The sequence below is a fragment of the Rhea americana genome, unplaced genomic scaffold, assembly GCF_003343005.1.
Source record: "Rhea americana isolate MKP2758 unplaced genomic scaffold, rheAme1 scaffold_186, whole genome shotgun sequence".
Lineage (NCBI taxonomy): Eukaryota > Metazoa > Chordata > Aves > Rheiformes > Rheidae > Rhea > Rhea americana.
Window position 1 is genome coordinate 536,863 of NW_028185994.1, and position 23,669 is coordinate 560,531.

The window sequence follows — 23,669 nt, forward strand, 5'->3', positions numbered from 1 at the left end:
CGAATCACAACAAAGAGGAAAAGTTTGATCTTTTTCTCTATGAAACGAAAAATCTGAAAAAAAGAGGTGATCTGATGTCACTGAAATATATAGTTTTAAAGCAGACATGTTTGGCYGAAAGAGAAAAGTCAAGGCAAAAAGATCCAATCAAAGTGGAGCATTTTTGCCATATCAAAACGGAAAGTCTCAACAGTATCAGATAGGAGAAAGTCAGAATGTTTCCTTTAATTTGTTTCCCTTTGAAACTTTGGTCTAAACTGGCATATTTCCTTAAAACACATCAGTTTGGATGACTGGTATTTACTGATTGAAAAATTTCTATCAAAAATACCTCAAATGTTAATCTCACAACAAAAGCTGRTGCACTCCAGGTAAAGACATCCTGGAATAGTCAACAGGGTGATAAAAACAGATTCTCAACTCTGTGGCCAGATCCTCTCTGCAAAAGAGGCCTTATAATGCACAGTAGTAAATATCCCGGGGATAAAACTCCAGGATCTTTAGGGAAACTACTTTTACCCATCTGTGCCCCTCTGCAGCAACTACAGCTCCGCTGAGATGGGACACTTTATCCCTGCCCAGCAAGGCAAGGACTTGTCTGGAGAACTGCTAGGAGACAGAAAGGAGGGACAAAGCAGCAGGGACAGGAGGGCTGGAGAAGGAAGAGGACAAACAAGAAACCACCAATTTTAGGGGGCAGAGAAGCTGTCACTGGAGTCCGAGTGAGGGACTTATCAGACAAATCAGGCTGGGACAYCTTGAGCTTAGGACAAAGAAATGATGATATGCAGGCACATCCCTGCATGATGCGGACGCGGGGCATTGCATGCTTGAATCAGGCTATGCAAACACAGGTGGCTGAACACAAGGCTACACAAATAGCTGCAGCAAATGCTCACCTAGAAAAGTCATCTTCTAGAAATCTGGAGGAATGTTTTCTTCAGAGCTGGGCAAAAATATTTGAAAAGTCTTTTCACAATTCTAGTTTAGAGGGAGAACATCTAGTTCTCAAGATGAAGAAACCTTTTGTTATTTCATTGTGAAATAGAATCACAGGCTCATATGTGTGTGTTTTGATTAAAGGTCTGCTACAGGGTGGGATAAAGCCAAGTAAATCAGTTGTCTTGAAGAGAGGAAAATGTTTGAATTTTGAAATGTTTTAACAAATGCCCAGAACTGCTGGCTGCAAGGAACACACGATGGATTTGTGTTCAATGAGCTATACAGCTGGAAGAACTAGACCTGCAGTTCATAAACTATCTGTAGCAAGTGTCTAGCTCATCTCTCTCAGTTGCTGTATTGATTAAAGACTGTAATCATCTTGCCAGCATCCAGGTCCTGCCCACAGTGCACTGAATGTTTCTGCAGTTACATCAGTGTAAGAGATAAGGTGGCAAAAAGAAAAATCAGGAAAAAGAAAGAAGGTAGGTTCACTTACATATTTTCTATAACCATCATATTTGGTTTGTGAGATTTTTCATTAGCATCTTTTTACACASCATTGATTTCACTTTAGCACTCAAACACCATATGGAACTGAATAATCAAACATTGCATTTAAAGATGTTGAAATGAAACATCTTGACTCATTCAGATTTTTTTTTGAAAGAGATCCTTTTTCTTTTTCTTCTTTTTTTTCTTTCCTTTCTTCCTTTCCTTCCTTCCTTCCTTTCTTCCTTTATTTCCTTCTTTCCTTCTTTCTTTCCTTCCTTCCTTTCTACCTAAATATTCATTTTTCTGTGGGAAATGTGACCATAACTGCTTGTTGGCTTATTCTATCTGCTTTGCTGACATTGGCAAAAGCAGAGATTCTCAATCAGTGACCAAGAAGTTTGCATTCCCTAGACAAAGCTCTGTGGAGGAGATGTTTGCTCTGAATTTTTGATACCCTTTACCTGCATCAAGCATAGTCTTAGAGTATATTTCTGTTTTTTTAGCCGTAGAGGGGAAGAATAGAGAAGAACAGGCTAGTGTCCATGGTCAGGTCTGGAATCAGGGAGCTGATGTATGTCAGACACACAATGTAAACTAGACTAGAAGCTAGCTTCAGTGCTTGGGGAAGGTAGATGTAAGTGTAGCCTTAGAGTGTGCTGCAGTTCTCTGACCTATGGTATTGAGATAGGCTCTACCTAGAGATGCCAGAATCTGTAACACTTGCCCTCATCAGAAAACATTGTTATTTCTGATCTTTGTTGCTGTCCACTGAATGCACTATTCAATTACTTTACCCTCAGTTTCACATTTATAACGTGTTTTACCCATAAGCAATTGCTCTATGTCATCAGAAAGTAGATCCATGGGRCATTGTTCATACAATTACCAAAGCTGGGTGAGCTGTTATTCCTACGATGGTAGAAGCTATGTACCTCTGGTAAGTCACACAATAGATCCCTATGAATCCAGCTGAGTTTTTCAGAAAATTGAGGGTTGGTTCTATTTCACATGCAAAAGACTACTCCAAAAGCCTTTCTGAGACCATTATTGCATATGGATCTCTACATCTGCTCTTTTTGACTAGGTATTTAGAAGGTCAGCTGATGCAGAGAGAGGGAAAAAAAAAAAAAAAAAAAAAAAAAGTCTTCTCCAAACCAGCTGGTGCTGGTCTCTTACTAGAGTTGAGAAAATGGACTATATGCAATTGCCTGCCAGATGATGTCAAAGAGGGCATGAAGCTGATGTTGAATTGTGGTACAGTGGGGCTGATATCAGAGCATCTGCTCCCTGGTTCATTCTCTGTGATACTGCTTTCTTTAGCCAGTAGCACTGGCTAGAGCACCGGTTCATCCTTGCCTCTACTTGAGTTATATGTGGTAAGGAACAGTGCTGATGGGATCTTTACTCTCTATTGTTGAGTATGGGAGGTAACCATATCAGGCTCACATGCACTTGGATTTTCATCTTTTCATGCGGGGGCAGGGATGGTGCTTTGAAGCTGGCACTTAGGGTGGAGGAGAGATGCTAAAGCTAAGATTAAAAATGTCTTAGAGGGAGTTGTGGTTTGGTGATCTGGTGTCTTGTACCTCTGAGGAAGAGGCAGGTGAGGAATAGTAGGCACTGGGCCAGTGTTTCTGTGTGTTTGAACCGAGACTTTTGGGGGGTTTCTGGGTAATCTGGAAGAAACGGGGCTAGGCTAGGGACAAGATCATTGAGACACCATCTTTGGAGGGGAACCTGGTTGAGGCTCTGGGAATGGACTATCAGATATAAATTGATGAGCCAGAGGATATTAGGACCTTAAGAGGCCTTCTCCCTAGTGCACCCATTGCTTTCCCTGGCCTGTGAAGGCCCCTGTGAATGAGAACTCTTTTTTTCTTTGCCTATATACCTATGGCCATTCCCATACAGAGTTTGTCAAATCAACAGACCAAAGCTAAKGCTCCTCTGGATAAGAAGAATGAAATTTCTCAGCAGCTCCACTTGACTGTGTTGACCTTGGCCTGCTGGAGGAGTTCCTTGACATACCATGCTCCAGGCTCCCCAAAACAGGGAAAAGATGTCTGGGTCTTGGCAAAACTAGCTGTTTCAACTAGTAGTTCATCCTTCCCTGTTCCATGTGTTTGAGTTTGAATAGTTCCTTCCCAGATTCCAGAAAATCAGAGGAAAAAGACCCTGTTGACATTCAGTGGRGTGGTGAGAGCACACTGTTCTCCCCTTCAAGGGGAATCACATGATAAAGAGGGGATGAAAGGTGCTGCACAAAAAATCAAAAATATGAGTCCTGCTCAAAACGATGAGCAGGACACCCAGAGAGGCAAGACAGCTCTGGAAATAGCTCATAACTGCAACAGAAACCTGGGTGTTCACCTTCGGTAGGCTCCCAGCTTCACTTCTTGGACATTGTCCTCTCCACTGAGTCACTGTAACAGTACGCAGAGAGCTTGGAAAAGACACCAGCATCCCTTTGTAGTGGGAACACCAGAGGCGAATGAGGGCTCAAAATAAAAGCCTTTGGTTCCTTGGCTTTTCTTTCCTCCCCGCCCCCTGTAGCCCCCCTCCCCCCCCCCTTGTTACTAACTTTTACTTGGATTCCTAAAGGATGTCGGTGGAAGTGCAGCACCGTCCCCCCACCCAGCAGAGGTTCCTAGGCTGGTGTTGTGGAGCCTCGGTGAAGTCTTCTTCTGGGGCTTGTCCTCCCTACGCTCTTCTGTAGGCAGAGTAGGGGGTCTTTCCCCATCTCCGCACGCCCCCGTCACCTTTATCTCCTTCCCCCGCCCCGGACGGCCAGATCCGCCGGCACGGAGGAGCGGAGCTGCCTCCCCGCCCTCGCTCTCCGCCGCGGGCCGGGGGGGACCAGGCGCCGCCGGGAAGGAGCCGGGCTGGAGGGCGCGCACCGCTCCGCGGCTGCTCCCGTCGGCAGGAAGCCGCATTTGCGGCGATCCCCCCCACCTCACACCCGCGCTACTTGGCGAGCAGACGCCAGGTCGCAAAGGCACAGCGGACTGAAGCCTGCCTCAGTAAAGCAGTTGCCTCCTGGTGCCTGCCGCAGAGAGGGTGGGGGGCATGCACAAAGCACCCGCCCCCCTCGGCGGGGCTGGGGGCTGGGGGCCCCGCCGGCAGCGGGCTCCGCGGGGCCAGAGTGGCGCAGGGAAGGGGCGGGCGAGCCGGTGGCAGAGGGAGGGCGAGAGCCTGGCTCCGGCAGCGCGGCGGGGAGGAGGGGAGGAGGAAGGAGGGACCATGTCGGTGGGATGGTCCGGAAATCCCGTGATAAAAAGAGGGGCGCGGGGGAGGGGGAAAGTCAGGAGAAGCTCCAGGGTCGTCCTCTCCCCCGTGCCTCGAGACTCCGCAACTTCCCCGACAGCGGCACATGGGCTGCCGGAGCCGCTAGCGGCGGCGCGGCGCTGAGCGGCCTCTCCGCGGCACCTGCCGCCGCGCAGCCCGGGGCCGCCCGCCCGGGCGCAGCCCCCGCCGCAGGCAGGTATCGGCGCCGCGCCGGGAGCGGGAGCGGGAGCGGAGCGGGAGCGGGCGGGCCGCGGAGGAGAGCGCTGCTGCCGTGCGGAGGGGCTGCGGGATGGCGGAGGAGCCGCTTCCCCCCCTCCTCCTCCTCCTCCTCTTCCTCCCGTGCGGCTGGCGGCGGGGCGGCAGCGGGGAGCGGCAGCCCAGGCTGCGCAGAGCTGCACCCCGCGTCCGGAGCCGGGCGGTCCCGCTCCGTCCTGCGGYGGAGCTGCAGCCCCGGCGCTGCGCCGGTGGCTTTCCGCCCGGCGGGGGGCCGCCTCGGCGGGCCGGAGCCCTGCTCGGCGCTTTGCCCCTGCTGCCCGGGCTGCAGCCGAGCCCGGGCGCGCAGCACCTGCCCGGCTTTGCGGAGCGCTTCACCTTCAAATGCCCCCCGCGGCGACCCCCGGTGCAGTGGCAAGGCGCGGAGGGAGGTGGAAAGTTGCCCTGCTTTAACGCTGGAGACCGCCCGCCAGAGCGCTGCCCTTGGGACAGCCCTGCACGGGGAGACCACCACGTWTCCCACCCCACCACGAAGCTGCCCTGTCCCTCCGTGCTAGGGTGCCCTCTCCTGCCGCCGGGATCTGCCTGCCTCAAGGGGGAGGGAGGGGATAGAAGACCGCAGGTCTGGGCTGTGCACGCTAAGACATCCTCCGGGAGACACCGTTCTTCTCTTGATGTTGGTGTCTCCTCACAGGCTTCCCTCCAGGGACAGGATTCCTGCTCTCCTTGCATGTGAGTTGTGAAACTGGCCAGCAACCCCTAAGCCATCGCCATGGATTTTGTTATGAAACAAGCTTTAGGAGGTAAGTGTGGTTAGCATCGAAGGGGCCTCATATTTCCCCCCTTCCYCCACCAGCTGAGAGAGAATATGGACTTCTGACAGTCTCTGGTACTGTCTGTGATTATGAGAGCTATCTGGGGACTCTGCAGTGTCCCAGCTACTGATTCGTGGCCTCAAGAGCCAAGTGTCTGAGCAATCTAAGCAGGAGAGGGCAGCAACACGCAGCGACCAAAGCCCTGTGTCGGAGGAGAGACCGGTCACACTAGGTTCTCAGCCCTGGGCTGTGCCTAGCTGGGCACCTACCAGCTGCATACTGGCTGTGCAGTGCCTCCRAAGAGTAGCTTTTAGTGTGCATGGGAACCCCTTTTCATTCCCTGCTCCAGACTTTGGCCAAACTGAAGTGCAAACAGTGTAGATATTTTTGTATCTAGTGTTAGAGGAGTTATTTTTAACAATATTGCTGCAATGAGCAGGGGAATAATTACAAATTAACCCTCAACACACACTCACCCTGCCTGGAATTGAGATGGACCTTTTATTGTAATTTCAGAGTATTTCTTTCCATGGGTGATGAGTTGTTTTAACCTGAAAGTGGGGGAAAAATAGGTGATGGGAGGATGAAAAGGAAAAAGACGCRGAAGTAATTAGGAATGAGAGTCCTTTTTTTCTGTTGCAATTATGCTGCCTTTCTTGGCTACTTGGCTTAAATGTTCAATTGACACYGTCATTGAATGCTGAATACTGGTTCCTGCTGGGATCTGGAATGGTGGGCCTAAAAGGAAGTCAGTGAGGAGACTCTGACCCCCCCCCCCCACGCACACGTATCTAATGTATGTGGATTGKTTTTTTTCTATTCATTTTCCTTTGGAGAAACTGTGGAGTCATTGGAGTCAGAGTATGTCTCATGCACGTTTCATCTGTGGTTTTACTGGTGTCAYAGGCAGCTTTAACATCTGATAGATACTTCCATTGCAAGAGTCTTTTCCATGGTGCAGAAATATGGTTTTCATCTTCAAAGAGAAAGGAACTATTTTTTTTTTCACCCAGGTAGTAAAGAGCAGAGCAGGCATTCCAAGCTTTTGTTAGTGTGTTTTTGAAGGTCAAACTATAGAAGAAAGCTTCAATCTTGCTATTTGATGCAACTAAAGCAGAACCTATGTGAGTTGATAYGTGTCCTTATAGTAGTACTGTTTTATTTCATAACTCTTCAGTGCCTATTTTGAAAGAGAAATAGTTTTGTGAAGGGTAGATTTTGCACCAATGGTTATGGTGTGAATAAAGTTGCTTACTTGAAAAGAACAAGTGTATCTACAAACAGGAGATCTAGTCCRTGCACCTGGAGATGGGAGAATCCACTAAAAGGAAATAACTGCTTAGAGACTGCAGTTAAAGGCAGGGGGAGGAGGGTTGCAGCAAAAGAGTAACAACTGTGATGCATGCCTTTTCTTGCGGCTTAGTGACTAACAGGGGTTGGAAGCAGTGTTTGCCCTTGCTAAAAGAGTGTTTACTCTGGGCAGACATCCACTCTAACATAATGTTTCATGCCAGGGTCAGGATTTGAATTACAATGGGAGCTGCTGAGAAAGCAGGTTCAAAAAGCATCTGTTGGTGAATTTTGAGTTTCAAAGGTCTCAAACAAGAAGTGGTGTGGGGCACCAGCTCTTCTGTCAGAGGGCTCATTGTGTTAGCAAAATATGTCTGGAACCTGTCCACTTTACTTGATACAAGAGGGATCTCTGCAGAGTGGTAAAAACAAGAAAAAGTTAATTAAACAGAGACCTATTTTTAGGTTACTTGTGGTTTCGAAGAAGAAAAATGGAGAAATCAGGGCTAATGTACTCTAGAAAGTCAAGGTGCTCTTGGGCGCTGGTTTCCTATCTAGTGTTAAATCCAAAATTGACACAGTGATGTGACCTGGCTGCACTGGCACAGCAAAGCAGGTTACAGTTTGCTTCTTTAATTAATGATCCTTTTTTGCACACACAGTCTATCAGTTCTGACAGCCTGAGATGCATGGAGGTGCATTTACTGAGAGAAGCACACAGTCTCTGGTGGGTGACAAGCTTGCTTGGGTAGGATACCTTATGTGATTAGTGAGAGTTTTCATTAGCTCAGCTTTGGGAAGATCTTTCTGTGCATTTGTTGGCCTCTTGATTTCAATTTAATGTACTTTTTCCTAGAACCCTCCTGAGCTACTTGTGACTTTTTATTCTTTTTGAATAGTGCAGAAGTTCTTATCCCAGCCTTAATCTTTTCTTGTGTTCATGGAAGAAAAGATTCCATGAATCTTTTGCCACCAATGTTGTCAATAAAATCCTGTCCATCTTGCAGAGACTCAGACCTGCAGTATACTGCCTGCAGATCACCTACAGCTGTGACAGCTTACTCCTTTCACTACCTCAAATTCATCTGGAAACACCTCACAGAAGCAGAGAGGCAATCGGGTTTTGCTATCTAAGTACTGTGTGCAAGGTATTTTGTCTTTCCAGTGTCCAGCACCAAAGTGGGTCTCAGGTCAGAGCCTGTCATAGCTAAGAGCCTGACACCCGCTTGCAGGTGAGATGCTTTTGCCAGGAGAGCTTCTTCCTATTGGATAGGGCTATGCAGGGCTCTGAAGTAAGGGAAGACTTTGGGACCAAGTTGCCTTCTGCTGGAAGGATCAGAAGGAGCATTGGAAGGAAAACTGCTCCCTGCCCCCACCTTACTCCCTGTCTTGAGGAAGGTGATGTCTCAAACTTTGCTTCAAAGGGAATGGTCAAAATCCCACAGTGAGTGTTATTCTAAAGTACAGTTTGTTATTCTGAGGAAATCTCTGGAGACACTTCCTCTGTCTGTCAGAGATCTAACAGATCAGATTTACTTTACCTTGGGGAATTGACAATCAGAAGGGAAAACATTAGGAAGGTGCTTCGAAAGGTCTGGCCTCAGGCTGGCAGGCAAGAAGTTATGCTGTGTAGACACACTTTGCTTGGGAATCTGTGGGAATTTARGGGATTTAGGCTTGCTGAAATCAGTCTGGCAGGAAATTGTATTGCTGACATAGACTGTTGTCTTTCCCTGGCTCTTGGTTAAGGGTGTCAGCAGAAGCCTGCTGTTTCTCTGCAGTGGAAGCTATCCTCCAATGTGCTTCCAGCACTGGGATTATGCTGCTAATGTTGGCAACAGAGGCTTTGTGTGGCTRTCGGACAGGCTAGAAGTACATCTTTTTCTCTGCAAATTTTTGCTCTCTTCAAGCTTCCCCCATAATACATAATGGAGACAGAGATTCAGGAAAATCAATGGCAAATATTAGCCTAATTTGRCCAATTGGCTTTCATGACCTTTTTGGTGCTCTTCAGATCTCATAGAGCCCTGTGTGAAAACCACTTCATCCGTGTGTGTGACAGTACAGGCACCACAGATCTTAAATGCAGTCTTACTGCTGATTAGCAGTGTGGGGCAGTACGAAGAAATCAGTGAGAGGAAACCTAGCAGCTTGCAATTGTCTTCTGTTTTCAGAGAAGAGGGGAAAGACAGCAAAGGAGTGTTTTACCTCCCTACCCTGAGCAGGTCCCTGCCACACCAGCATGCACTGTCATAGGGATGTAGCCATGACGAATGCTCCCTTTTCCTGTTCCCTTGATGAATCAGAAAGCTGAAGGTCAGCAAATTCAGAAASCAAAGTGGATGTTTGCATGGTTGCATTTTTACAGCAGGGATGCTGTTTACCAAACCAGATCAGAGCTCTGGAGCATTAGTCTCATGATTAGTAGACCAAGATGTGAGACTTCCACAGAGAGAGTCACAGATAGAGGCCCTGATACGGTCCCACGAGGAATTTGGTAATGCTGTTTTTTGCGGGGCATTGCTTACCTCTGCCCGGGTGTGACTGTCTTTGTGAAAGCAAAGGGAAGCAACGGGTGCATTCACACTATGCTACCTCATCATATACTACACTGGCTCATTTCCTTCATCATTTGTGGCTTGGGCACAAACTTATGCAGGGAAACTGGATGGAAAGAGAAGAGCTACTTYGTGAAGCGCCTGCTGACTGCCACTGTTCTGCTGAGAGACTTGAAGGCTGAGAAGCAGGGCATTTTCATGCGGGAAAAAGCTCACCTGTAGATAGGGAGGGAGATATCTGAGATGGGATCATGTGATCGAACAGAATCCGCGCTTATACAGGCAAGAAGGCTGCAAAGACAAGGATATAGAAAAAGTCACACTAGTTTAACTCTTCGCTTGGTGTGGTGTGGTGCAGGGCCCCTTTACTGTGTGCCTTTTAAATCCGCAGACAGGAGAACTGTGTAGCGGAGATGCCTCCTTTAAATAGTGACTTCTTCTAATCTCAGTCTGCAGATGAACCGAGTAAAGCATGGGACTGTCTGAATGCCTTCTTTGTGCTGTTGGTAGCCCTTGAATTCATTGTGCGTCATCAGCCCTGTGCAGGAAGTTATGTTTCTGATTAGATGTTCACAGGGCTGTACTCCTATTTTGTTGTCAGCAGATTGCTGTCACCGGGCATTGGATTTTAATGTGCCAGGATGCAGGGGGGACTTGTTTTGGTTCATTAGGATTTGGGGAGTACTGTGGGCAGGAGGACACATGCAACCAGCTTTCTATCTGGAATGTGCTGGTGAGGTCAGTGAGAGGACTGCCTGCATCCTGCCCGACACCTGCAGTTGTAACTCAGCAGTGTACACCACAAAGCTCAGAACAGAGGGATCCCCCTTGTTCCTGAAGGTGGGCAGGGGTTTAAACTCTGGTAAACATCACAGAATTTAAGCCACCGTCCATAAGCTCTGAAAAAGCAGCCCCTGTGCTACGCTTACTCAGTGGAGATGCGAGTGCATGTGAGTGGCAGATAAGCCTGTGTGGAAATGGTACTAGCATTTAATGACATCTGAGCAGCTGCCTTCTGCATGGCTTATGGAGTGGATATTTTGCTGCTATGTTTGGCTCACCCCACCTGCGTGTTATACGAGGATTAAGTCCTTGATTTGTCCATGACAAAACTGGGAGATTTTAGTGATGTTTAGAAGATGAAGAGGCAGCACTAATATATGATGAATACGTTTTTTTAGAATGAATGGTTTTAATGGCTTTATTCTAATTTATAATGCTGACAAAGAGATTTTGTTTGAGAAATCAGATCATACCAAGTGATGTCATAATGTCTGTTGCTGAGACCTGGATAGAAAGAAAAATCACAGCCTTAACTCCAAAGAAATCTCATGTAGATATCTCAGTGCTTCCAAAACACATGACGAAACGTGAATTCCATGGCTTTGCAGGACCCATTAATTTGTACCAACTCTGGATCATCCTTATTCATTTATTTAATACCAGATGGCTACCTGCAGCCATTTGATTTGCTCTTCAGGAACTTCCGTTAAAACTATGCAGGAAGATATTTTCCAAGGAAGCAGATCGTTGCCTGTGAAGACGATACCAGCGAAGCAACTGTAACAGCAGTCAGCTAGTTTTGATTTGATCCATGATTCAAATCGAGAGGAGGAGGAAAAATGGCAAAATCTAAYYTTTTTTTTTCTTTTTCTCTGTCCGTTTCTTCAGGAGATCTATCTTTATGCTTGCTTGCCCCTGTTGAGACTGCTGAGGTTGGAATGATGACCGCACCTGTGTGGTCTGCTGGGTTCTTTCATCTGTTTGTCGTATGTGTAAGCTGGTATGGAGAGCAGAGTGTGCTTATTTAGTATCCTTGCATGAGAAGAGATACTTTCAGCATGCTGATTTTAGAGATATACCACAAAAAGCCGAACTAGGAATTTGCCTACTGAACATTGGCCCCTACTTGTAATAGTGATGTGGAAAAGGAAGAAGTTTCCCCCTCTTAAAAATAGGAGAAATGAGAACTTCTCATGCATTAAGGAGTTCATTTAGGATTTAGTCATGGCAGAAGAAAAGACACAGTCAATATCTGCTTCTCTTTGATTCACCATCTTTGAAGGAAGATCTCCATATTCCCCTCTTTGAAGGAAGTTCTGCATTCTTTTCATTTCAAGATCTATTACTACACATCTGAWTCTTTGGCCCTTCTTTATCTGTGTGATAATGAAAGCTGGCCCTCACAGAGGACAGAGAAGTGGAGAGTTCTTACCAGCTGCATAGTATCAGCACAAATTTAGTATGTCAGCACTAAATTTTTATCCTGTATGCATTTGCACAAGTGCAAATGTTATTTGCAGCAGCAGATGTAGGGCTGGACATGTGCATAGTGCGTCATGGTTATTTAGGCTTTTCTGGTAATGGGACTCTGCAGATGAATTGAATGTGCACTATTGGTTTGCCTTTGTGTCAGACCGTGAGGAGAAAGTTCAGATTGTAGCAGCTCCAGCTGTTGGTTGTGGAGATCTATTAATTTGCTCATTTACTGATGCAGGGACTGCCATCAGAGAAGGCTGGTGTGTATGCATGCTGCCCTGGATGGGAGGGCTGTGTGGTTCGGTTAGGAGGGAAGATAAACCCCCTGAAAATCAAACTTATGAAAACTAGTTGGTGATTGTGAGTGATAGTTCTGCAGTAATATATAGGGCTCCAAAATGCTTTGGCAGTCTCTGCAAAGGGTCTCCATTCTTAAGGGATGGGTACTCAGCTGATTTGGAGAACAAGAGTTCCCTCACTCCTGGAGTACCCTGAAGGCCAACAGCACGAGAACCCATTCCAGCAGTGAGATGTTTGTACAGGAARCTGGAACAGGAAATATGTGGTACCTGCAGAGGGCTGAGAAGACCTTCAGCAGCTGTAGAGGACCACCAAAGTGTTTAGGAGACCTGGAAGAGAGAACACAGGATACAGGAAAGGCTGGCAGTAAGGACGGGATGGATCTTTACCAGTGTGGCTGCTGGCTTGTCTCCTGTCAAGAGGGCTGCACTTGCATACATACTCTTGTTTGAACATTATGCTTCTGACTTCTGACTTTAAGTGGTAATGCTCAGAGAGGAAGGAATGGGAACACTGCTTGGTGCTGAGACCTGCAGGCAGGTGCACATCCTAGCATCCTCCAGGATGGGGATCAGTAGTGCTTCAGACCCATCTCTGTCTTTACAGAGGAGATATGGTCTGTGAAGCAGTGGCTGTGGGATCACGGTCCCTTAAAGCTGCTGAAATGTCTCCTCTYGCCATCCCGCTTCAGAAGCAGGACAACGAGCACTCTGCCCTAGCTCCAGACCCCGCCTCCTTGGGAGACTGCGGCTGTGCACTGGCAGTATGWGCTTATTGCCTCTGCTGAGATCAAATGCATGCCCAAGGATGCACAGAGCCTTAAACACTCACTAAATTGTGGCTTAAGTATGTCACCTTCTTCCTCTCTCACATACAGCTCCATTGCCAAAGCTTGCCTGCAGCCAGTTAGGCGTTTCTTGCATGTTGGCTTTAGTGGCTGGTAACAGCTGCAGCTACTGATGTGCTGGAGATTACTAGTGATCTTCCTATCATCTATCAGAATCAGTGTGCGTATTAGAAACAGAACAGTCTAAGCRAGTCAGGTCCTTCCACTAGGACCAAATGTATGATCACACTGGATAATGCAGTAATTAATTTATTCTACAGTTTTAAATTAGATGCTTTCAAATTGATGAGACTCCATCACTGCAGCAAGGCATTATTACAAATAAGTAAATTTAATCTGTTGACTTTTGATGTAAATCTTATTACATTTTGAATTTGTCATTACTTAAAAGAATGAGGTTGCTTACCAGCTACTTATCATGGATTTTCAGCATGACTTGAATCTTGTGGCTTATTTTTGGCGATACTGACCTTGAAGCAATGTCAAATATGCAGCATCAAAAGGAATTTTGGATTCAAAGGGCTGTGAAATATCGTCTGTGAAAATAAATTAAGGAAAGAAATAAAGACACCAAGTCTGAGCTGGTGAAGTCGTTTTGATAACTCTTCACCTGACAGAATGGGAGAAATGAAGGGGAAGAGAGGCAGTACTTAAAGGGAAAGGTATGAGAAAGATATGTGTGTCAACTCTTAGGTGGTCAAAAGGCTGCGCTGTCTGTGCCTCTGTCCCTGGATCTGCCTTTTTGTTGGAGAGCACAGGTGAGACTGACCAGTTAAAAAGGAAGTTTGAACCTTGTGTTCAAGGAAGCTGAGTGGGAGATAGTTTTCTAGGCTGCTGGCCTCTTCTGTGGATGAAGGCCRGGTGTCTTTGGAAAGGTCGCTTACTCCCAGAGTAAATGCTGGCCCTCGCAGCCTCCCCGCATGGGAAGCGGCGTGTGGCTCTGCTGTCCTCAGAGCAGGACAAAGTCAAGACTTGGAGTACCTGAACACTGCTGTCTCTCAATTAGAAGGGAACCTTTATTTTTCCTTCGGTCAATCCTTCCTCCCTCTTTTCAATGCTAGTAAGAGCTGAGCTTGCAAACTTAATAGACTTCAAAGTTTGTCCTTGCCTTGATGTTGATAATGAAACTTAATTGTTCCTTCTGCCTTCCTCTCATGCTAATACTGCGCTTGGTCTAAGACTGCCCCCTGAAGAGGAAGAAAATTTGTGGGATTGCTTGGTCTTCTCTCTTCTAACACCTGTCTTAAGTATATGTGTTCATTAAATTCCTTGAAAATGTGTTAATTAAAACTTTAATTCACAAGAGGACTGGGACGGGTTTTACTAAAATATGTATTTTTTCATAACTTATTTTTTTAAAAAAATTGTTTAGAATTGTTTGTATTTTCTTTGCACCCAGGAAGAGAAAGACTGTCATCACAAACTTGAAAGATTGTGTGAGACTAATACAGTATTCCCAAACAGCCGTGTCTTTATTATGTGAAAGCTATTTATTTTACATCAAATTAAACATATGCATGTCACTCTTCCCTGACACCATTATCAAGAACAAACACAGCTAGTGATATATGGTGGTGATAGCATTATTAATTTCTAGGACCTAGAAATTCCTGCAGGAATTCACGTCAATTTTCTCATTGCCTTCAGAAATAGCTGAGTTTCATCTGATCTCTTTCATGCTCTTTTAAAATGAGCTTTTCCCAATTGGCTGCATTGCTAACAACTTCTCTACCTTCCCATAAATCATACACTTGTTCCGAGAACAGTGGTCCATTTCTCAGTAGCATTTCTGGAGAGGCCACTCTGCCCTCGTTCCAGGGCTGATATGGGATGGCAAGCTGATTCAAGTATTTGGACTGGGAAGCCAGTTTAAGCCCCACATTTTTATTAAAACATAAAAGCTCAAAAGAACAGCAGAAGTATGTATTTGTTAGTTTCCTCAGTAAAGAAAGGAGAAAAATCAATGACTGTCTCTTACTCTCAGAGTGAAATGTGTTTTTTTTCAGTGAGAATGAACCAATTTTTCATGCTTGCGGTTTCCTTCTTATTCTTTTCCTTTAGAAACAAGAAATCTTAATATTTCTTCCTTTGAAGATGCTGGTGGACAAATGTATTTTCATGATATTTTTCTGCATTCTATATTTCTAAAACTCTTCCCTTTTGATAATTACAACTTTCTCCCCTATTTTTTTTTTTGTTGATCTGTTTTAAGATCAGCCCTTCCTGTTCCATGTCAGCAAGCTGCACAGTGGTACCTTAAAAGAACCATGAAAGTGGAAAGTTGTAATTACACTGAGATACATTAACAATTCTGAAGAAAAAAGTCAAAAGAGGACACGGCTGCTCTCTCTAAATGCATGGGAGAAGTAAACGCTCCAGTGAAAGAAAAGCTAAGGCGAAGGGCAGTATTGGTGAAAGAATAATGGGGATAAATTGGTCATGGGGACACCTGAGCCAGGACTTAGAGGTTTCTGGCAAGCTGAGGAGGAGGGAGGTGCTGTGGGAGCCTGCTGTTGGGAGAGGTGGGTGGGAATGGAAATCAGTTCACAGGTGAATTTCAGATTATTGATCAGTGTAACTGTACCTGCCATGTAGTATAGTGAGATCGAACTTCTGAAAAGCAAACACATTCAACTGATTGTTTATTAGAAGCTTTTCAAAACAAAATTCTCTTTAAAAGAAGTTTAGGTTTTGCTCTGAGCTATGATTTTGCTCCAGTATGCAGTAGACTCTGCTGGGATCCGGGGGCCAGCAGGAACCAGTAGTGGGCACTGCTGGGAGAGGTTAAGCTGGAGCCTCATGAAGTCTGGCCTTTCCTGAGGACTTGATAGCCCTGCTGTGCCCATGGTGGCTGAGGAGAGGTTGACCAGCTGTGTTGTATCACTACTCAAAGGATACTTCCAGTATCACTACTGGAATCAACTATCAGATTCAGGTTGGAAGTGATTTTTATTTCAGAGGATTTAGTGGATTTGAAAAGTTACTTCTAGTATAGCTGGGCATGTTGCTTCTCCTGGGCGAAGCTAACAGCAGCACAAGATATTTTTTTCCATCACTGGTGTTTTGGTCCTGTCAGAGATTTCAGAGTTCATGTAGTAACAATAGCCTGAAATTTCCTCTGTGATAACAGGACATTTCCAGTGTGCCTCAAGTAAGCTGTCATTATGAGCCCTTCTGACTGGCTAACCTGTGAATTGGACTCTATAATTTTAAACCNAGGTAGTCAATATTTGTTAAATATTTCTGAGCTAAATTATCTCTTTAAAGTGTTTGAAAGCCTTAGTGGCTTTTTTTTTGGGGGGGGGGGGAGGCGGAGGGGGATTTGGTCTTTTTTTACCCTCTCTGTTTCTATGTCTGGTCTTACTATTATTTTTACCAGCAGTTCAATGGAGGCAAGTATTCCTGCACTACTGGTTTCAGTATGTTTGTTCTTTCATCCTGCAGGAAGTCTTGTCTGATTCACACTTCAGAGAAAATTAAGTCATTTCAGAACTAGGTGTCCCCCTGGATTCTCCTCATGATTTTGAACAGTAATCTGAGAAAAGCTACACTGTGCCTTTGTCAATACCAGTATTTGCTGTGTTACCTGTAATGGCAGATTGTAGGCACAGACCTTACTTTATGCTCCTGCTCTGTATCCCAGCAAAATCCTGGATTAGGTTCATATCCAGCTATGTACGAGTATCTCTGGCTAGGTAGGTGCTCTGGGAGTCTTGTGGTGGCCTAGCACCCAAGAAAAGAGGCAGGTAAAAGCAACAGGTCTGCCCTTGGGCTTACTCCTCTTCTGCAGCATGGTGGGACTCTGTCCCTGTTACTATTCATCAACGCCCACTGAAGTCCTTTGAGCTCCTGATTGTTTTGGGAATGCTTATCCAAAAGACCCCTTCAGCAAAGGCACAGAGGTGGATATGGTAGGATACCAAATCACTTCCTTGGTGAGATAATGGATTCAGGAAGAGGAGGGTGTTTCTGTCCCTGCCTCCTGATGGTGGTTGCCATATACTGCCTAGTACAGTTTCCTGAGAAAATTCTCCTCTCTCTGAGCAGCAGGTTACCAAGTTCCCTCACTTGGTGTGAAGGCGTTCCCTTTCCAGGTCATATGGCAGGACTGTCCTGTCACAGAGATGATGACTTACCTCCTGACTGAGAGGCTTGACTGGGACTTCTGGGKTTGCTTCTCAGCTATAGGCTGGTAAGACTTTGCAGGCAATACTGCTTCCTCTTGGACCTCAGTTCTCCTCCGAAAGGATATACATAACTCCTTGCTATGCTGGCAGCTGTGCTAACAGTTGCCTGAAATATGTAGGTAAAACACATCTTCTTGATCTACACTGTAGGCAGGAGAGTCCTCCTTCCTCGCTGGCTAAYGTAATGACAAACTAGCTACAGTTTTAACTCTGCTTAACAGCTTGAATTCTCTCCCCAAGTTAAATTCAGGGGTCCTTGGTGTCAGTGCTGTTATAACCCTAGCTGACTGCCATGAATTGTGTGCCCTGAATTAAGAGCTGCCTTTTTATCTCTTAGCTGTAGACATGCCATATTATTGCTGGTTCTTATGTGTTAATTTGTCTGATGCTCATTTAGGGATCACTCTGGTGTGAGTTTTGCTTTCTACTGTAAGAGGCGAGGCCCTTTTTTGTGTTCCTACAAAATAAGTTCTAAAGAACAGCAAATAAGCTAATCTAGCCCAACAATAACAAGCTCTGGATGATCCACTGAAATCTGGGGCTTGATTCTGTACAGCAGGGTCCTGAGCCTTCATAACTGATACTACAGCATAGTATCAATTACRAATATGAGCTGTTCTAGACTTGTCTCTTTTGACAGAGGTTTGCAAGTCTACAGCAGCTGAAGACCAACATTTCTACTTTGTTTCCAGTAGATGCAAGGAAAACAATCAGCTTTTCATCTCTCTTCCTTGTAAAACCCATAAACACCCCCTCAAAATTCCATAGCTTAGAATATTCTTTGTTTCCACAGAGCATGTGAAAAGGGTGGATCAGACCATCTCTGCTGCCAGAGGGGCATGGATGAGACCTTTATGTCACACTACCAGGGAGAGGGTGGCTAACCCAGAGGTGTTGGTTACATAAGATTTCAAACATCCCCAAGTGCAGCACTGATGCTTTGGAGTTAAGCAATTATGTATTTTGTTGTCTTAAGAACAGAGTGACCTAGATTCTCTCTGCACTTTTTTTTTTCCTCAGAGGGTGGCCCACTTAGTTGATTAAACTGAAGCTCAATTATAACTGGTTGTGTTATAGTTAGAAATAAAGCAGATGCAAAGACACTGGAGCTGATAAAGTCATTTATTTTTTGCCTTACTGGTTAACTGGAAATTATGGTTGGGATTAAGTGAAAGGTATTAGTTTTAATAGATTCTGGGTGACAGACRTCTCAAAATAGCCTTTGTTGACATTAGAGAATGCGAGAGTGATTCAAAGAAAAGTTGTGCATTTATCATAAAAGACAAGTGTCTCATTTATAAAAGATATAAAATGCAAATTAAATYAAAAAAGTCAAAAGCCAGCAAACTCAGTGACAGCTTTGTTCATCTTTTATTTGAAGTGAATCCATAAAACACACTGACATAGTGTTTATAATTTTAGTGTATCTGCAAAAACTCTGATAAATCATCAGAGGCATCAGGGAGGCACATAAGTCATCCAGGAGGAGTTTGCAGAGTAACTGACTGTACTGCAGCTGAAAGCAATCCACCTAACATACTCTTTTGATAACAGAATTATCCTTAGAGCATGGAAAATGACAGCTAAATAGAAATAAAACCCAATCCAGGTGACATGTGGTTCATGCTAAAGACTCCATTTAATGGAAACTGACACTGGCTCAGTGTCCTATTTGTTTCCCTAGATGTTGTTTTCTCCTATGATTTAAGATTTTTGGTGATCTCCGGGGGAAGAACAAAAACAAATCTTGTGTTCAGTGCAAGACRACCTGGAAAATAAAATTTCTCCAAGCCTTCTTCCCATGAAATCCAAGGAGATAAAGCATCCAATGAGACCCCAAACCCCAGAAGACATGTTAAGTCAAATCGCACTTCTCCAGGTAGGTGCCTGCAGCAGAGGAGATGGACTAGCAGCATTTTTTTTCCAGGGAGTCCAAGTGGAGAAAGAAGCACTGTCTGCTTGTTTAGCTGAATGTTTGGCCCTATTTCTCACTAAATGATTGCATCATTTGGAGCAGTACCTTTGCACTGTTGACATGTGCACCATGAGGCAGGTCGGCTGTGCCAGGTGTAAAAGCATTCTGCTGTTGTGTGTAGCACTGCCAATGTGGGCGCTGATGCTGTGAACACATTCGCTGATGGCAGGATGGAGGAATCGTTTCTGCTTCCTCTTCTGAGAAGCATCATTAACTAAGTTCAGCTGTAATGTGCATTCTTGCTGTTCATTTGTTRTTTTAGTCTCTGAAAGTGATCTCAGAGAGACCTGCCCAGTCTATTCTACCAAGTGCAAGGATTCTCCCCTCTCTTGATATATCTACCTGGATTCCCATTTGGCTTCAGCAGCTCATGGAGGAAGTATCCACTTTGGTGTGGCCAAAGCTGCTGTCTGTGTGTCATGGAAATGTCGGTATCGACTCTTAACTGATAATGTTGAGTGGAGCAGAGTGATAGAAGGCAGGAAATGAAACAACAAATACGATTTCGAGCAGAGTGATAGAAGGCAGGAAATGAAACAACAAATACAATTTCATACCAGGTCTTAGCGTTCCAATTATCCACCAGTAAACAGAAGGTCTTGTTACCACTCTTTGCATTGCCATTCACTTGCAAATGTGCACCCAAGTTCTGAGACTTGCTGTTGCTGTTATCTAGAGCCATGCATTTTGGGGGCCCAACAGAGAGTGAGGAGGAATAAGCAATACCTCGTGAATTTGCCCAGCAAGGTGGCACGTATTACAGAGCTAATATTCACACTTCTGCTGAAAAAGTTGGTGTGAACTGCGAGTGGATCATATATGCCGAGGTGAACAGCATTAAACTGTCTCTCACTCAGTGATCCTTGATTCTGTCTCTGTTCACAGCGACAGGATAACTTTGTGATGAACTGAATTCGTACCGGAATTATAACAGTTTATACTGGGGAAATGTGTTTGCACCTCTTTCTGAAAAACACCTAACCTTGGCTTTAAGGAGGATAGCATGGTGGCCTTTGGCAGGAATGTGCATCCTAACCTAGGACAGGAAGCGAATGACCGCCTTTCATGCGTGGCTAATGCTTCAGGGAACTGAGCTTCCAGCAGGAAGAGGAGCACCTGCTATGTGTTGTGGCAGTGTACCTTTTGCTAGTACGGAGTGTGCCACAGAGAGGTGAGCTGTTGACCACGGSTAATGAAACCTGCTCACAGCCTCAGCTCCAGGAGATCTCACTTCACTAGAAAGTCTATGGCATGCTTTGAAAAGCCGCTTTGTGCTGCAGAGGCCGTTTCCTCTTCTTCCCTTTCTGTAAGATGTGTTCATTGACACACAAAAACAAGCTGACTCTGTTAACCTGCTAGCCTTGCTCAGGTGGTTACTTCTCTGTGCTTCCTAGCAGTGTTTGCACACAGTAACCACGGAGTACCTTGTTCCGTCAGGCAAGACCCACAGCAGAAATCAGATGTCTTCATGGCCATGTTTGTGGAGGTGGGACTGTTTAGCTCCTAGTAAAAGGTCTTTTATACTAGCRAGAAGGGCTCCTCTCTGGATTTCAYTGGTTATRTGAGAACTGCAGGCTCAAAGGGAGAAGAGCAGTTACCCATCACCCCCCATTATCCACTTGGCAAGATTGTCCCAGGGAATCAGAGACTTGTCATGGTTATGTCACTGATAATTTGAACAGAATTCAGGATTCCAGCAGAGAGACCTAAGCTTCCTAATGCTGTAGCAAATGGTCACCATTCATGTTTGTTAACCTTTTAATTTGAGAGCCAAAGAGAGAGAGAAAGTGATAAGACATAACTGGCTTGAAATGCAAAGCACTCGATAGAGCTTTCAYTTTAACAAGATCCTTATTGCCATTCTTTCTAACTACAAACCCCGTATAAGGGAACGACCTCATGAGTCAGCCATTTAGGTAGTATGAAAACCGGGAAGAACTGCGCTTTATAAAAACAAGAAATTAGTTGTGCTGAACAGAGAATGCTTTCAATGCTCCTCCAAATCTACTCCCATGTCTTCMAAAAGAAACCAAGAAGCACACACTGAGGCAGGAAGAGAAGAGAGCAGCATTTTCTTGGAGGTGCACATAATKCATCTTCTTGGAGAAGCTGACTTATCCTTTTAGCCTTGGGTGCTCAAGGATAGTGAGCACAGCACATGTAATTGGCCACTTGGACACTTAACTTTTGTCAGGCCTTTTGTCTGGCCTTTTTGGCTGGCTGTAGTCATCGGTTCAMAGCAGTTTGATGAATGAAGCAATGCTGCCTATCTAGGGTTTTTCTCGTTTCCTGGCCTGCTGGGTTAGGTGATTTTTCCAAATCAATATAGAAAGTCCCAGTGGTGTCACAGCATGTTCTGGGCCCTCAAAGGGTGTCAAGGGCGTAGATGCCATGAGGATTAAGCTTTCTCTCTCTATCTGTTATCTGAAACCTTTATCAGAGGCTGCTTCTCCATYAGCCCCACTGTTAGTCCCACTGTTGCCCAGTGCTTATTAGTGGTTAGACATTTTCTCAGCACAGCCCATGTGGACTGTCAGCAGTCCTCTGGGTTTGAATGAGCTCAGCCTGGCTTATACACTGACCTTTATGTATAGTGGGATGGTTGTGTTTTGTTATTTGGTGAGTGCAGAGTGCAGGCCTGAACCTAACAGGACTCTTCTAAAACGGTGGCTGTAACGATAACTGTGTGAGGAGGAGGACCAGGACCTAGTATTGCCTAGATACAAACAAATGAGGCAGGCAGTGGCATCATTATTGCTTTTTCTGGTCTTGGCCTTTGGTTATCCAGTGCAGTGTCATGACAGAAGCAGGGTAGACTTCAATATGGGTCAGTGCTTAAAGACCGATAGTGTTGCGGCTTCGCTACTCCTGGGGTCCCTGTCAGACATATAAGCATGAACGCAGATACGTGGCTGTACACTACAAGTCAGCTAATCACTGCGGAGTTGATGGATTCCAAGAGTTGAATGGGTTTCAGTAGAAGAATCAATTTGTAATGAAAAGCTGTTCGTTGTTATCTAAACTTCAGCTTAATTGACTTGTGACAGACTTGCCTGCTTGACTTTTCAGGTGAAGTGTTGAAGTTCCTGAACAAGCCTTTTATAACATTCAGACTGATAGACCATCCTGACAATAGAACGTAGCACAAATTATTTTAACAAAAGTTAAAAAAGGAAAAAATGTTTCATTATGTAGTGCTTTTAAAATACGCTTTCCTCAGTCAGGTATCAGGAGTTCTGAAGAACATTTACAGCTTCTTATGAGAAAGTGTGTGTTCCTTCTGTAGCCCCAAAAGTGATAATGAAGTCTTCAATAGGATCTCTGCTAAGGAGGATGAAATACAGTGTCATCTTATATTCTGGCCACTAATAAAAAAAGCAAGGTAAAGGTCATTTAAATATTTTTGGTAGAACATAATCACTCAGAACATCAGGACAATTTGCTATGTGTTATACTCACACTGTGCCAGGATGAGAGAAAGAGTTTTATTTTGCAGCAGCTCTTGTAAGATGAGCTATTTCCTGCCACATTGCAATGATTTACCTCTCACTGCAGTCTTATAATAATCGTAGAAGCAGTACAGGACCTCATGTAATTTCATTCTTCTAATGTCTTCCATGTGTTAGCAGTGACTGTAGTTTAGATCTCTGTGTCCTGTTACTGAAGAACTACTAGGCGAGTTCATGCTTCCTGAGTTGTGTCTGTGCACTGGAATACTCCTGTCTTGGTAGAGAGCTTTGGTTTTGTGCCTGATCTGTTTTAGGCCATTGTATGGTTTACTGAAGAACATTTAAAATTCTAGTCTCGCTTTCTGGGGCAGGCCTTCTTAGGTTGTCATCATCCAGATAAAGAACTGCAGACAGTCTGGTGGGCTTGAAAGTTGCTTGAAAGTTCTTTTCTTTTTCTTTCTCCCCCTGCTCCTCCTACCATCAAGTAATACAAGTTATTTTGTCTCCTAGCAGGCCATGCATTTCTTACTTCCTTAGATTACCCAGTTTACAGTTACACTACTGCAACAATGGGATAAAAGTCCATGCCGTCTTCCAAATGATYAATTAAAATGAAGTATAAACCTTGCAGAACGCCCTCCCTGCAGCACATTTTTCCAACCTGACAGTGGATCAATTGTGCGCCAGGTTCTAGACTCAGCAATAGAGGCCACAAGTGGTTTCTAGGAGCCTTTCTGTTGCTGTTGTTTTTGAAGACGCCCTGATGGATGCAGATAACACAGCCCCTTTATACTGTTCTGTCTTGCGTGCTGGCAAGCTGGGCACACTCTCAGCAGATTCTGAGGTCCCCGCTACAAAACAATGCATGTTTTGCGTTGCATCTCAGGTGTCTCCCAGAGATGCTGGCTTCCCTTCAGCAGGGCGTAGAGACTACAGGCAATTTCCTTGGCCAGATCTTCAGGATGGCCATGTTAGCTRAGGAGAATTCCATTGGGATTGTCTCCTCAGCAGAAAGGCCTTGCACAGCTACAGCTGCAGATCCAATCCAGGTTGGCTG

The 23,669-nt window shown here is 45.1% G+C and overlaps 1 protein-coding gene across 1 annotated transcript in view; it reads left to right on the forward strand.

Annotated features, from left to right (window-relative positions):
* The first annotated feature begins 4,725 nt into the window (after positions 1 to 4,725).
* The window catches only part of CPLX1 (complexin 1), a 119,753-nt gene continuing 100,809 nt past the window's right edge, over positions 4,726 to 23,669 (forward strand). The window contains exons 1-2 of the mRNA XM_085302109.1: positions 4,726 to 4,915; positions 5,627 to 5,735. Of these exons, the coding sequence (XP_085158235.1) occupies positions 5,705 to 5,735 (31 nt within the window). The 5' untranslated portion in view covers positions 4,726 to 4,915; positions 5,627 to 5,704. The remainder of the gene's footprint in view (positions 4,916 to 5,626; positions 5,736 to 23,669) is intronic.